We start from the raw sequence: 13,499 nt of genomic DNA, 5'->3' as shown, positions 1-13,499 counted from the left end.
GAGACACAAGGTGCCAGGCCCTCACTGGCCCTGTGTCCACGCTCCTTCAGGTCAGGCCTGGGATTAAGGTGCAGCTGGGATCAGGGCCCAGCAGCCTGGGGCTGGAAGGTGGTGGCACCCCCTGGGGGCTCTGGGCCGCGCCTCGGCAGCAAGTGATGCTGGTGCACACCTGCATCCCCACATTGCCCTGGGGAGGCCCCGGGCCCCGTCCACCACGGCTCCTCCTCCCTCGCTCCCCTCCTCTGCCAGGCCTCGGGAGGTCCCCTGCACTCTGTCCCTCGTGTTCTCTCTGCTCTTTGTTGCCGCCTCTCTGCCCCGCCCCTGCCCTGCTGGGCGGCTGCCTGTGCCCGTGGTCTCTGCTTCTCTCCCCGCCACTCAGGCCTCCCTGCCGGCTCGGTCCCCCGCGGTCTGTATCTCCCTCTTCCTGCAGCTGTCTCTCTTCTTCCCCCGCTTCAGTACCCCTGAGCCTTCCTCCCTGCCTCTCTGCCTCTGCCCCGGTGGCCCCCGCCTCTCTGGGCTCCATCTCCAAGCCTCTGTCTGGCTCCCCATACCTCTGCCTGTCCCGGCCTGGTCTCCATGTCCCTGTGTCCCTGGGAGCCTGTGCGTGGGTGGGGATGGGGGTGTCTCTAGAGAAGAGTCTGTTGGCTTCTCCACTCCAGCTGCAGGCCGGTTGTCATGGTAACAGGGTCAGAGGGCCCCCCGCTGCAACAGCTGAGCTGTGGGCTGGGGGAGGGGTGGGGGCAGAGGGCCAGCGTGCTCCCCAGAGCCCCAGAGGTGACCCCACACCCACTGGCCTGTGGTCCCCAGACTCGGACCTCAGCCTCCCAGGTGCCTGCGCAGGTACACCTGGCACCAGTGACTCTCCACACACCCCAGGCCATTTCACTGCCTCCTCCCTGGTCCCTGAAATCTGACTCTGCACTGTGACCCTCCCACACCACCCCCTTCTCCATCGTGGCCCCAAGCTCAGACACCCACTTCTCCCCTCCCAGCCCTGTCCCCTCCAAGCTGTGATGCTCAGGTCCCCAGGCCCCCATCAGGCAGGGTGGCTGCTGAAGGAGCCCTTGGGTATTTTGAGGCTGGCAGGCAGGTCAGATGGAGGCTGGTACCTGGGTGTGCTCTGTGTCCTTGAGATGGAGCGGGCCGGGGGCAGCCCCGGAGGAATGAGGTTAGACACAGGTAGCACTTTACTTAGGGGGGGTGGGGAAGCCATCGAGGGGCCCCCTCCGCCTCTGGCCTTCTGGTCAGGACCCGGGGCAGCTTGCAGTCCGGCAGGTGCGCTCACCTGCACGATGGTGGCCGGGAGCAGGGCTCGGGGGCTGCGTCCGAGCCCAGCAGCGCTTTCCCTCTGTGGCTCCGGGGAGGGCAGCTGAGCAGGAGCAGGGTGCCCTGGCCTGCGTGGGGGCTTCCTGTCCCAGCCCCACCCTGGGGGCCGGGCAGGCCTGCCATGACCGAGGGTGTGGGCCACTCCTGGCCTTCTCTAGGGTCTGGAGAGTGTCGGGCGGGCGGCTCCTCTGTGTTGTGTCTGCTGTAGCCCCTGAGAGGAGCTATGTAAATATTTGTGCAGAGGCATCTGGGATGGGAGCAGATTTTGACGGTGGCCTCGGGCTCTGGGGAGGGGGGCCGTGTGCAGCAGGAGGGCCAGCATGGGGGTGTGAGACCGGGTGAGCCTCAGCCTCTTTTCTGCCCAGTGGTGGCTTCCAGGGTGGTGGGACTTCAAGGGGTCCAAGAAAGTCCTTTCACAATTAAACATCTTCCCCAAGGGTGCTTGAAATGCCTCTATTTGGGAACCTTTCGCTTGGGTGGAGAAGGAACCTTTTTCTTTAGAAAGACATTCTCTTCTCATCACCCGTCCCCTGTAAGCAGGGAGGAGTGTGGACATAGCTCGCCCTCAGTGTGAAGGAGTTTCACAGAATCATTCCTCCCTGACATGGGGAGGGGCCCATGGGGTCAGGGCCAGAAGAGGGGGCACAGAGGGACGGACACCTGGGACAGGTGATGAGTATGGGAGAGGCTCTGGATGAACCGCTGTCCCCCTAAAGTCCCTTCCTGTCCTTAGTCCAGGGGCCCATAAAGATCTCCACGCTGTGGACTCTGGTTGGCCTTGAACGGACTTCTCTCCGTTTTGGTCGCGTGTCTACTGCACTAGAAGCACCTTAAGGGCCGGGCAGTGTCTTCTCCTTAACCCACCATCTCCCTCACTTACAGTTCTGGGCAAGGCTGCCATGTCCGACTCCCCCACTAGATTGGAAGCTCTGGGAGGGCAGACAGCGGCCTGTTTTGTTCTCTGTTGTATCTGTGTGTCTGCTGCATAGTGGGAGCTCAGTTCATGCTCACACTGAATGAAGGATTGCATGAATGTGGTGGGCAGTGTGCTGTGTTGCAGAAACCCTATACCAGGAGTCAGAGCCTTGGGAGCAATTTCTGGTTTAGTTATAGACTTGCTGTGTGACCTTGGACAAATCACTTCCCATCTCTGGGCCTCGGTCTCTCCCTCTGTGAAAAGCCTTAGAGTAACAGAATGCCAGGGCTGGGAGGGGTCTTAGAGGATGGGGAGGCTACTGGGGCCAGAGGAAGGTGGGCCAGGGAGAGGTGGTCTGAGGTGGCCACTGAGAGCGCTGCAAGTCCTCCACCCCTGCCGTGTGGGGGGCATTGTGGGGCACAGGGAAGGCATCTGGGGATTCTCAGCCTTCCCGCCTCCGAGGTGGACGGAGGAGGCCTGGATGGGGGAGCGGAGCTGGAGGAGGGGGTGGTGGCAGCCGCACTCATTGGCACCCCCACTGTTGTGACTGCACTTCTCTCTTTTTTCTTTTGGCTGCGTTGGGTCTTCTTCGCTTTGCGCGGGCTTCTCATTGTGGTGGCTTCTCTTTGTCGCGGAGCTCGGGCTCCAGGTGCTCGGGCTTCAGTAATTGTAGCGCATGGGCTCGGTATTTGCGGCATGAGGGCTCAGTAGTTGGGGCTTGCAGGCCCTTAGAGCGCAGGCTCAGTAGTTGTGGCTCACGGGCTTAGTTGCTCCGCGGCATGTGGGATCTTCCCGGACCAGGGCTCGAACCCGTGTCCCCTGCATTGGCAGGCGGATTCTTAACCACTGTGCCATCAGGAAAGTCCCTGTGACTGCACTTATAGTTTGCAAGCTGGGACGCATGCTTTGTGGCAGGTGGTCCTTAGATGGGGCTTCCTCGCCATTATTTTACAGGTGCCAAACTCACTTAGAAAGGCTAAGGGGTCTTAGCCAGCTGGCAGGTACCTGAGTGGGAGCTCCAGTCCAGTTTTCCTCTTTCCACTCGAGTCCTTCCCAACACGGAACACCACTGCACAGGCTGTCTTGCCCCAGAGGGCCCTTTGGGGTCATGATGGGCTCAGAGCCCCAGGAAATTTGGGTTTTAGCTTGGGTTCCCAGAGCAGCAGTTCCTCATTCGCTAAGTGGGATCAAAACACCTGTCCTGGGCTTCCCTGGTGGCGCAATGATTGAGAGTCCGCCTGCCGATGCAGGGGACACGGGTTCGTGCCCCGGTCCGGGAAGATCCCACATGCCGCGGAGCGGCTGGGCCCGTGAGCCATGGCCGCTGGGCCTGCGCGTCCGGAGCCTGTGCTCCGCAACAGGAGAGGCCACGACAGTGAGAGGCCCGCGTACCGCAAAACAAACAAACAAACAAACAAACAAAACACCTGTCCTCCCGCGTACCGCTGGGAGAGGTTCGGCAGATAAGAGGATAGGTGCAAAGCAGTGTCGGGTGCCGAGGCTCTTGGCATTCTACTTGCCATTAGGCAGGGCATCACCCATGTGGCCGCAGGTTCTAGTCAACCAAGGAAGTGAGCTGACCAAGGGTCTCAGCATCCCTGTTCCCTACGGCCATCACCCCGTGCCCTGCTCCACCCCGGCCTGCCTCTCTGCCTCTCTCCATGGGCTTCTGCTGGTCCAGCCCCTGCTTATTCCACAAATCATAGAAACCAGGGATATTCGTGTTACGGGTTTCTTCTTTCTCTTTCATTGGTTTTCCTCCTTCTCCTTTTCTCTCACTCCCCAGTCCCAATACCCTCCCCTTAGGCAGCCATTCAAATGTACTTCCTGTGAATGTGTTGCTTGCATATGTTCTTGCAAAATGTGTGTTTTGTCTGACTGCATATAGGTTTAACTTATGTAAATGATATGTGCTATATATTGTATTCTGGTGTTCACTTTTGTTGCACAGGAGTCCGCCTTTAACTCCAGCCAGCTTGTTCCTTGATATTGAGCCTATAGCTTCATGTTCTCTGGTGTGCTCCCCCCTCCTTTTACCTGTCCACTGTCCTGGGGAGGGCCCGCCAGGTTGTCTCTATAAATGATGCTGCAGTGAACATCCTCACGCATGGCCCCTTTTGGACTCATGTGAGGATGTCTTTGGGATTTCTCCCCAGGAGTGGAATTGCTGGGTCACAGGGTATGTGGACACTTAATTCAACTAAGTACCGTCAGGCTGTGCATGAGCAGGGCTGCATCTATTGCCACCCTCCTAAGCAGAGCATGGGATTCCCCTGCAATCCTGCCACACATGGCGTTATCCACCTTTCTAATTTTTGCAAGTTTAATAGGTGGAAGTGATATCTTTCTGCTTTAATTTGCATTTCTTTGATTTCATGCGAGTCCGAACATCTTGCAGGCAGCCGTTCAGGTTTCTTTCCCATGAATTCCCTGCTCATATACTTTGCTCACTTTTCCATGAAGCTGCTGTATTTTGTTCTTGTTGGTTTGCAAAAGTGGCTTATTGATTCTAGAAATACAAATGCATACAATTAAATATCCAATGTGTACTCTGGATATTAATCCCCGTTGAATCAAGATTTTGTAAATATCTGCTCCCATTCAGTCGTCTGTCACATTTATCCAACAAAAGTTCTGAATTTTGATACAAACAAATTCATGGATTTTTAGCTTTCTTCATGCTTTTGAAGTTTTGTTTAAGAAATCCCTCACTGTCCTGAGGTTGCAAAGGTCTATATTTTCTTCTGTTACCTTAATTGTTTTACCTTTCTCAGTTGGGTCTTTAGTCCATCCTGGCCCTACCTCTGTCTGTGGTATCAAATAGGGATCAAGTTGTATTTTTTTCCGTGTACTGAGCCAATTTTCCCAACACATCTAGTAAACAGCCTGTTCTTTTCCGTTGATTTGTGGGGCTACCTTTACCACTGGTTAATTTGCCATATATCCATGCGTCTGTCTTTGAGCTGTCTGTTCTGTTCCAAGTATTTATTTGTCTGTTCTTGCATCAAAACCATATTAAAAATATATGGCAGTTAGTATGTCTTAGCATCTGGAAAGGCAAATCTTCCCTCTCTGTTCTTCTTTTGAAAGGTTGACATACATATTTGTGGACCTCTCTTCTCCTTTGAAAACTCTAGAGAAGGTTTATCAAGTTCCTGGGAAGAAAAACCCCACTAGAATCTTGACTGGAATTCGATTGGTTTTATGGGTTAATTTGGGGAGAATCGACATCTTTCTACTATTTGTCCCATCTCAGAGTCTGTAGTGTCTCTCCATTTATCAGATTGTTTCCACATCCTTTATTAGTTTAAGGTTTTCTTTTTTCTCCCCCATAGAGACCTTGTGCATTCTTGGTCACTTCCTAGTTTTTTTTTTTTTTTTTTTTTGGCCATGCCATGCAGCATGTGGGATCTTAGTTCCCCAACCAGGGACTGAACCTGTGCCCCCTGCATTGGGAGTATGGAGTCTTAACCACTGGACCACCAGGGAAGTCCCCACTTCATAGTGTTTGTTGCTATTATGAAAGAGATCTTATCATTTATTTATTTATTTTGCGGTACGCGGGCCTCTCACTGTTGTGGCCTCTCCCGTTGCGGAGCACAGGCTCCGGACGCGCAGGCCCAGCGGCCATGGCTCACGGGACCAGCCGCTCCGCGGCATGTGGGATCTTCCTGGACCGGGGCACGAACCCGTGTCCCCCGCATCGGCAAGCAGACTCTCAACCTCTGCGCCACCAGGGAAGCCCGAAAGAGATCTTATTTTTGACTACCTACTCTAATAGCCTTCTACTGGTGGAGGGGGGCTGATCTTGTATTTGGCAACCTCACTGGATGAAGTCTCTCATTAGCTAGTTCTAATTGTTTATCTGTTGATTTTATTGGTTCTCTAGGGAGATGATCCTATCATCTGCGAATAACGCTGGTTTCCTCTGTGTATGTTTGGGTCATTGCCATATGTGTTGATGTTGGAACGTTCCATCTGCCTTTTCAGCAGGCTTTCACATGCACTTGTATTTACTTGCTGGAGTCCTGTGAGGTGGGTGAGTCAGGGAGGGATTGCAAGTTTCGGATTACTGATTGAGAAGCTGCGGCCGACTGGGTGACCGATGGGACAGGCCCTCTGGGGTATGCTGCGAGCCAAGGTGGGAGCCGCGCTCTAGAAGCTTGTGGGGCCCTGGAGGAGGGCAGGGACCCCCACTGTCCCCTAGTGGACCTCGGCTCTTTGTGCCCTTGCTGCCCGTGGCCGGCTGTGTGAGGGTCACAGAGAAGAGGGCTGGTAGGGGTCTGAGGCTCAGAGATACCCCAGCCCCCTTGCCCGGATTCCTGGGCCGTCAGCCTCCGCGTCCCGTGCTGTTGACCAGATTGAATAGTGCTTCAGCAAAAGACACCACCTAATTCCTGTGAGGGTTCTGACTGCTGTCCAGACTCAGGGTGGGTTTGAAATGGGCAAATCCTGTCCTGAAAGGGTAGTCAGTCAAGTGCCCCTGGATCTGAAAGGGAGCTTTCAGATGGCCCTGTCCCCATCTGCCATCCGTGCAGGTCCCTGCCCCAGTCCATGATCGACTGGACGGACACCTGTTCACCCAGCTTGTCCCGTGAAGCCAGCCCAACGCTGGCCTCAGGCCTCCGGCTCTGGGCAGAGGGAGGAACATCAGGAACACAGTGTGAGAGGAGTTTTCAGTGAGAGACATCCCTGTGGCCAGATGGAGCTGTCAAGACAATCTTTGTAGAGGGGGTCCTTCGGGGGCCTAGAGGGACGGGAGGAGTTGGAGGGAAGCGGGGTGGGGCCGCGGGGAGTGGGAGGGCCTGTGAAGCTGGGGTGCACTGGAGGAGGCACTGGGACCAGCCTGCGTGTCCAGGGATGGGAGGCCCGGCTGGGAGGGCACCTGAAGGATGTGACATGGCTGGGAACAGGGGATTCTGAAGGGCTCTGAGGCCGGACAGGCTCCAGAGAGCAGGAGGAGGGAGGCTAAGTGTGGAGGCCTCAGGGAGGTGGGGAGTGCGATGGTGCCGGTGCCTTACGAGAAGCTTTCCCCGAATAAACATGGCCTGGTTTCACCTTCCCGGGGCTCCTTCGGCACAGGGCAGGGCTGTGACTCCCTGTGTACAGACTGTGAAGCTGCATCCCCGAAGGAGGTCGAGTAGGGCTGAGCCCCAGAGCTTTTCTAGAAAGAGCTCTTCTCCCGAGGCCGTCACAGTGGCCCCTGGGAAAGGTAGCACAGGCCACATGCAATGGGTTTGGGTGGGCATCTGGATGACTCACAGAGGCCCTGAGGCCCTCCGTATGGCCCTACAAATCTCTGGGAAGGTGTTAGGCTGGAGGGGCTAGTGGAGGGTCTGTCTGGAGATGCTCCTTCTGTGTGAGTTGGGGTCCGGATCGTGGCTCCCCAGCCCCAGTCCTGAAGTGAGTATTCCTGGGGAAGTCTGCCCACTCAGCTCCTGGAGCCATAGGGATAGGATTGGCCTCTCTTTCTCTCTCACACACTGACACACACACGAACACACACGTGCACACATTCACTGGCTGGCCTCTCAGGCTCCTCCGCTCTGTCCCCTGGGCCTGCTGTGTCCCTGGCCTTCCTTAGGCCCCCACGGCCCAAGAGAGCGACGTTAACGACACGGTGGCCCCAGGCCAGGAGCAGCTCCTGCTGCATCTTCCTGTCGCTGCCACCAGGCTAAATATAACCTGACACTGCACAGCCCTGGGCCGCCGTCATCAGAGACAGCCTCTGCCTGGGGGCGGACAGGCCGACTGGAGAACCAGCCTCCTGCCCCAGCAGGGCAGGACGGCGACCGGGGCGAGGATGGCAGCTTCCCCGAGGTCACCTTCCCTGCAAGGACCCGGCACCCTGCCTCGTTACAGTTCTGCATGCTTCCACAAGGCCATCTATCATCTCATCTGGCACCCAGGGTACGAGTCACTTGTCCCTGCAGTACCCACAGGGAGTCTGAAGCTCAGCGAGGTGGCTGACCTGCCCACAGTCACACAGCGGTTGCCCAGGTCTCCTGAGGGTCGGGGCAGATCGGCCTGGCTCAGCTCCCCAGGACCCCTCTCTCTGCCAGCTCATCCCGGACTCCACACTCGGGGTCCTGGTGACTCCCCGGCTCAGTGAGAGTGGGTGCCACGCCTCTCTTGTTCGTGAGGCCCTGAACGCTTCACGTGCGTGTGCTCAGTGAATACTCGAGGGGGATGAAGAGCCACCTGCGAAGGAGCTGTGATGACACCTAGTTTGCAGACGAGACGCTAGAGATTCTGACCTGGGGAGCTAGTCCAAGGACACTCAGGTCACCCGCAGGCCTCCCTTTCCCCACCTGCCCGGTGCTGCCCCAAGAGATAAGGCCCGCCCCCGCGAAAGCCGAAGGCGACTCCTGCCTGGAGACCAGCCAGGGGTTCCCAGAGGTGGGCAGTTGGGTTTGGGACCGTGGGTGGGGCCCCTGGATGGGTTGGGATGCAGGGCAGGGACGGTGCCCCAGGTGCACTGTTGGGTGTGGGGTGGCACCAGGTGAAAGCAAGCCAGCGTTGCGTTCTGATGAAGGTGGCACCCTTCCCCGGGGTCAGGAGGAACTGGACCTGCTGCACCTGGAAGGTAGCCAGACCTGGTCCCCTGGGGCCCTCCCACTGCCCCCCCGCCCCTTTCTCAGTGGCCTGCGGTGAGCTGCATGACTTCTGCGGCCCTTAGGATCCCAGGCACAGAGGAGCCTGTCCTTGTGTGGGGCTGTCAATCCATGACTGCCTCTCCTCTCCCGGTCTTCATTCTCACAGGGCCCAGGGTGCCCCAGGCCCCGGAGGCAGGCAGAGGCTGGGTGCCCAGATGTCTTCAGCTGGGGCTGGGGCTGGGGTCGGGGGGTGGGGGGGTGGGGGTCGGGTGTGCTTCAGCATCAGCCACGTGAGCCAGGCTGGCCCAGGGGCCCTCTCCCCCTCCTCCTTCTCCAGTTACCCAGATCTCCCTTGGGGGACTTCCCTGGCGGTCCAGTGGTTAAGACTCCACGCTTCCACTGCAGGGGGCGCAGGTTCAGTCCCTGGTCGGGGAAACTAAGGTCCTGAAAGCCGCGCAGCGTGGCAAAAAAAACCCCCACAAATAAACAGAAGCAAAAACAAACAAAAAAACCTCCCTTGGGCCCTCCAGCTTCACAGTGTTCTGTCATTCATCCCTCCAGCCCAGTGGGGCACGGTCATGTCGTGTATTGCAGATGAGCTCCCTGGGGCTGGAGGAGGGCAGGTGACTTGCCCGAAGTCATTCTGATGCGATGAGCAAAGGCCCCTTAACTCCATAGCCTGTGCCCCGCCCTCTCGCGCCCGGGAGCCCCACAGCCGTTCTGTGGGCAGGGCAGGGTCCCTCCGCTCCCCTCCAGTTCCCTCCCCTCCAGTCCGTTCCCTCCTTCCCCGGGCGCTCCGGACTCCGGCTGTCTCGGGAGCGCGGGCCGCTCCTGCCACAGAGCGGCTCTCGGCGGAACTGCAGCCTCCCCGAGCTCTGGGCTGAAGTCGGCCTCTGCTCCGCGGAGCTGCTCTGGGGGCTGGGGCGGGTCGGAGCGAGAAGGGGAACAGAGGGACGAGCAGGGCCTGGGGTACGTAGGAGCAGGGCTCATGGAGGGCGAGGCACCGGTCCCGGCGTGCGGTGCCAGCCCAGGGCTCCGGGGCGGCGGCCCAGACACCGACTCTGAACGTTTCTTCTCTGCTGAGAAGTTGTGTGAAGGTCATAGCCCCGCCGCCTGCAGGCCGTGATGTGCTTTGTGCCGCTGCCCAGGTCTGGCTGTCCCTGTGCCCCACCCCTGGCCTGCTGACCTTCAGCTGCCCTCAGGGACCCCACCCGCCAGAATTCCAGCCAGCGATGGGATGGGGTCCCCTGGCAGGTCTGGCTGAAGAGCTAGGGGTGGGTGATAGGGCAGCTCACGGAAGACGCAGGCAGCCAGGCAGGATGGGCGGGAGGCCGAGCCTCTCGGAGCCCTGGCTGACCTGGGGCTACCCGCTTTCCTTCCTTCCGTGTCCCCTCGAAAATAGTAGCTGGAGCCTAACACCCGCCCCCCCCCCACCCCGCCCCAGCCATCAGGCAGGGCTCCAGTTCACATTTTCGGAATAACAAGGGCTTTTACAGGGTTATTTGAAAGGAAAAATTCCTTGTATGTCGACAAAGGGAGAGGACCAAAGGGGCTCCGTGTGTGAGTGTGTGTCTATGTCCAAGGGCCGGGAGTGGGCCTGTGCTGTAAGGGGGCTTATATCTGGAGTCTTCTGCGGCCTGGCGTGAAGGGGGGCGCAGTTTGGGATGTCCCAGGCTGCAGAATGCAGTTCTGGCCTCTCTTGCTGAGAAACTGGAACTGAAGTGGGCACGGGGTATTGAGGCCTCAAGTTCAGAATCCTGAGGCCGTGCCCTGGGGGCAGGATCCGCAGGCCATCCTGAAGGGTTGGGCTCATCAGGGTTCCAGACTCTGGACTTATGTGAGATGAGTTTCCCAGCGAGGAACCAAGACCAGGGGCCTGGATCGCTGGGCTCCCGGGGGTGGGTGTTGGGGGGGGTCTCCAGGGCTACGGTTTCCTGGTCTCTGGCCTCTCTTTAGTGCCTATGAGGGCCAGTCCCTGTTCAGGCTGCTGCCGGCCATCACCATATTAGGGCATAAACGCTAGGCGGGCTGTCTAGGTGCCAAACAGTCTCCAGCTGGGCCCGGCCTCCCGCAGCTCCCAACACCACGGCAGTGTTTCAGCCAGGCCATGTCAGAGGCTGGAGGTCAGGGGACAGGAGCAGCTACTGGAAGGAGACCCTGAAAGAGCCCCCCAGCTCAGGTCCCATGGGCCAAGCCATGAGGGCCTGGGATGCGGTGAGTGGAAGGGCTTTGGGGTAGGGCAGAGAATTCTTGGCCAGCCCCTGCCCTGGCCCAGCTCCCCTCATCCCGGTGCCATCCTGTTTCCTTTGGTTTCAGAGGATCTCCTTCCACCAGATTAATCCCACAGCAGTTAGAATCGCTCCTCTGCCGCTGCCTCTCAGTCCTGTCCCTATAGCAATCGTCCCGGAGCCCCGCCAGCATCTCCTAGGAATCAGGCCCTTTATGCCTGGCCTTCTCAGGTCTGTGGAGAAGCTGCGGCTGCACTTCCCAGGGCTGGCCCACAGGGCTCATTGGCCGTCAGCCCCTCCAGCTTGTTGGCCTTGACTCAGTTCACCCCAGCCACGTCCTCTCCACCAGTCCTGATCCTCGACCCCTCCCCCGCCGTTAGCCCCACCCCATCACCAACACCACTGGCCAGCGCCTGCTCCCTGGTGCATTGTTCTGGGTGCTGGGCCCTTCAGAGGGGACACAGACACTGGTGCGTTAGGACCCGGCAGTTCAGGGAAGACAGATGAGCACCAGGAAAGAAGTCTCTGCCCCGGGAAGAGAAGATGAGGAGCATGCTTGGTCCCCATCAGGTCCATGGAGTAGGAGGAACGGGATGTTAACGCGCCTTCTTGTTGCATCAAGGAGGGCTTCCTGGAGGCGGGGGTTCTGAGCTGGGCCTTAGGCAGAGCCTGAGAGCGCACCGGGGTCTCTTTCAGAAATCAGCAGAGAGGAGGGTGTGGGGGCCGTGCGCTGGTCAGCAGCAGAGGCGGAACAGGTACATTGGCCTGGTGAACTAACAGCAGCTGGAATAGGGGGCCTGGTGGCCAGAGAGAGACATTGGGAGGGGAAAAAAAGTCAAGAACAGAGAAAAGGACGAGAGACAGAGATGAAAGATCTAGAAGCAGCGCTTCTCAACTCTGGTGAAGGATCAGTTTTGTTTCTAACGTGTCACAGACCAATACTTGTGTGAAATCCAAAAATCACATGCTTGGATATCGCGGCAACGCCAAATTGCTGTAAAGGTTTTGAAGCTCTTGCTCTCAACTTCCGAACTTATCTTCTTGTGGATGACACAACAGTCGGGTACTAACGAAGAGGAGCAAAGACAGACAGAGAGACGGAGGGTGATCGCTAACCTGTCTCTCGTGTTCGGCTCACGCCAGGCACTGCCCTAGGCAGCTGGCATGTGTTGACTTATTTAATCTTTACACCTCTTGAGGAACGAATAGTTACCGTTCCCATTTTATAGATGAGGAAACTGAGGCACAGGGAGGTTAAAAACCTAAGAAAAAGGCATCAATGACAAGGCAGCAGAGCTGGGATCTGAACCCTGAGATCCTGGGCTTAAAGTCTGTGGGCTTAACCTCCAGGCTGCTCTGCCTTGCATGAGGAAAAGCAAAGATAGAGTGTGAGAGGATAGGGAAAAAGGTGAAACAACCCAGGAAGAAAAGAGCAGAAGCCAATGTGAGGAGAACGCACATCGGGAGAGAGGGCTGGAGAACCAAGGCAAGCAGAGAGAGAAAGGGAGAGCTTTGAAAGCGGAAAGCTGGAGCGGCCAGATTAGGGAAGCAGCTCTGGCCGGCCTGTGGCAGGAGGAGGGGGTGGGGCAGGAGGCAATGGCAAGAAGGCGCAGGCCTGTGTGTGGGAGCCGTGGGGGAGGCAGAAGCGGACAGGCCCCTTCAGGTTTCGGGGGCCCATTCCGCCTGGTACCACAGTGGCCGTGTCTCCGCTCTGCAGGGAGCTGCTTCCTGTGCCTGGTGGATGTGGTACCCGTGAAGAACGAAGATGGGGCTGTCATCATGTTCATCCTCAACTTTGAGGTGGTGATGGAGAAGGACATGGTGGGGTCCCCAGGCCGTGACACCAATCACCGTGCTCCTCCCACCAGCTGGCTGGCCCCCGGTAAGTGCAGCTGTGCTCTTGGGCTGCTGCAGGAATACATGGTTTCTCTTCCCTGGGGCCGTGAGGCTGCCCAAGGGCCATGCTCTGTAGGAAGGGATGCAGAGGGGATCCTCTCAGGGATGGGGGAGAGAACATGGAGGACACGGCCGGTCCCCTCTAGCTCAGCATGGACAGATGCGGTGGAGTGACTGAGCCCAGATTCACAGGTCCCTGGGGCAGGATCATGGCTGGTTTCATAGCCTTACCCGCTTGGGGTCCCACCACAGCATCCCCTGGGAGTGGTCCTCTCACCAGCCCCAGGGATGGGGGATTCACCCTTCCCAGATGGCCCTGGCCACCTCGGGGCAGCCCCCTCTGCTCATGAGAAGGCTCCGTCTCTCATGGACTCAACTCTGTGAAGTTTCTCTCTCTGGTCCTTGTTCCCGGACTGGCCAGCTCCCTGCTGTGCCCTTGGCTACTTGAGAATGTGAGGGGACCGCTCCCTGTGGCTGGAGATGTGGAGGCCTCACCTCATCCTCCCATGACGCAAAGGCTGAGACACCTCCTCCTCC

The 13,499-nt window shown here is 58.1% G+C and overlaps 1 protein-coding gene across 1 annotated transcript in view; it reads left to right on the top strand.

Moving 5' to 3' along the window:
* Positions 1-13,499, top strand: part of KCNH2 (potassium voltage-gated channel subfamily H member 2) — a gene marked incomplete at its 5' end in the record, with an annotated part of 33,281 nt that overhangs the window by 5,817 nt on the left and 13,965 nt on the right. Inside the window, one exon of the mRNA XM_082632501.1 lies at positions 12,784-12,948. Coding sequence (XP_082488627.1) covers positions 12,784-12,948 — 165 coding nt within the window. The remainder of the gene's footprint in view (positions 1-12,783; positions 12,949-13,499) is intronic.

The sequence above is a fragment of the Mesoplodon mirus genome (assembly GCF_964341445.2).
Source record: "Mesoplodon mirus genome assembly, chromosome: 9".
Classification (NCBI taxonomy): domain Eukaryota; kingdom Metazoa; phylum Chordata; class Mammalia; order Artiodactyla; family Ziphiidae; genus Mesoplodon; species Mesoplodon mirus.
The sequence above is the reverse complement of the archived record's forward strand: the minus strand, read 5'-3'. Positions and strand labels throughout refer to the sequence as shown.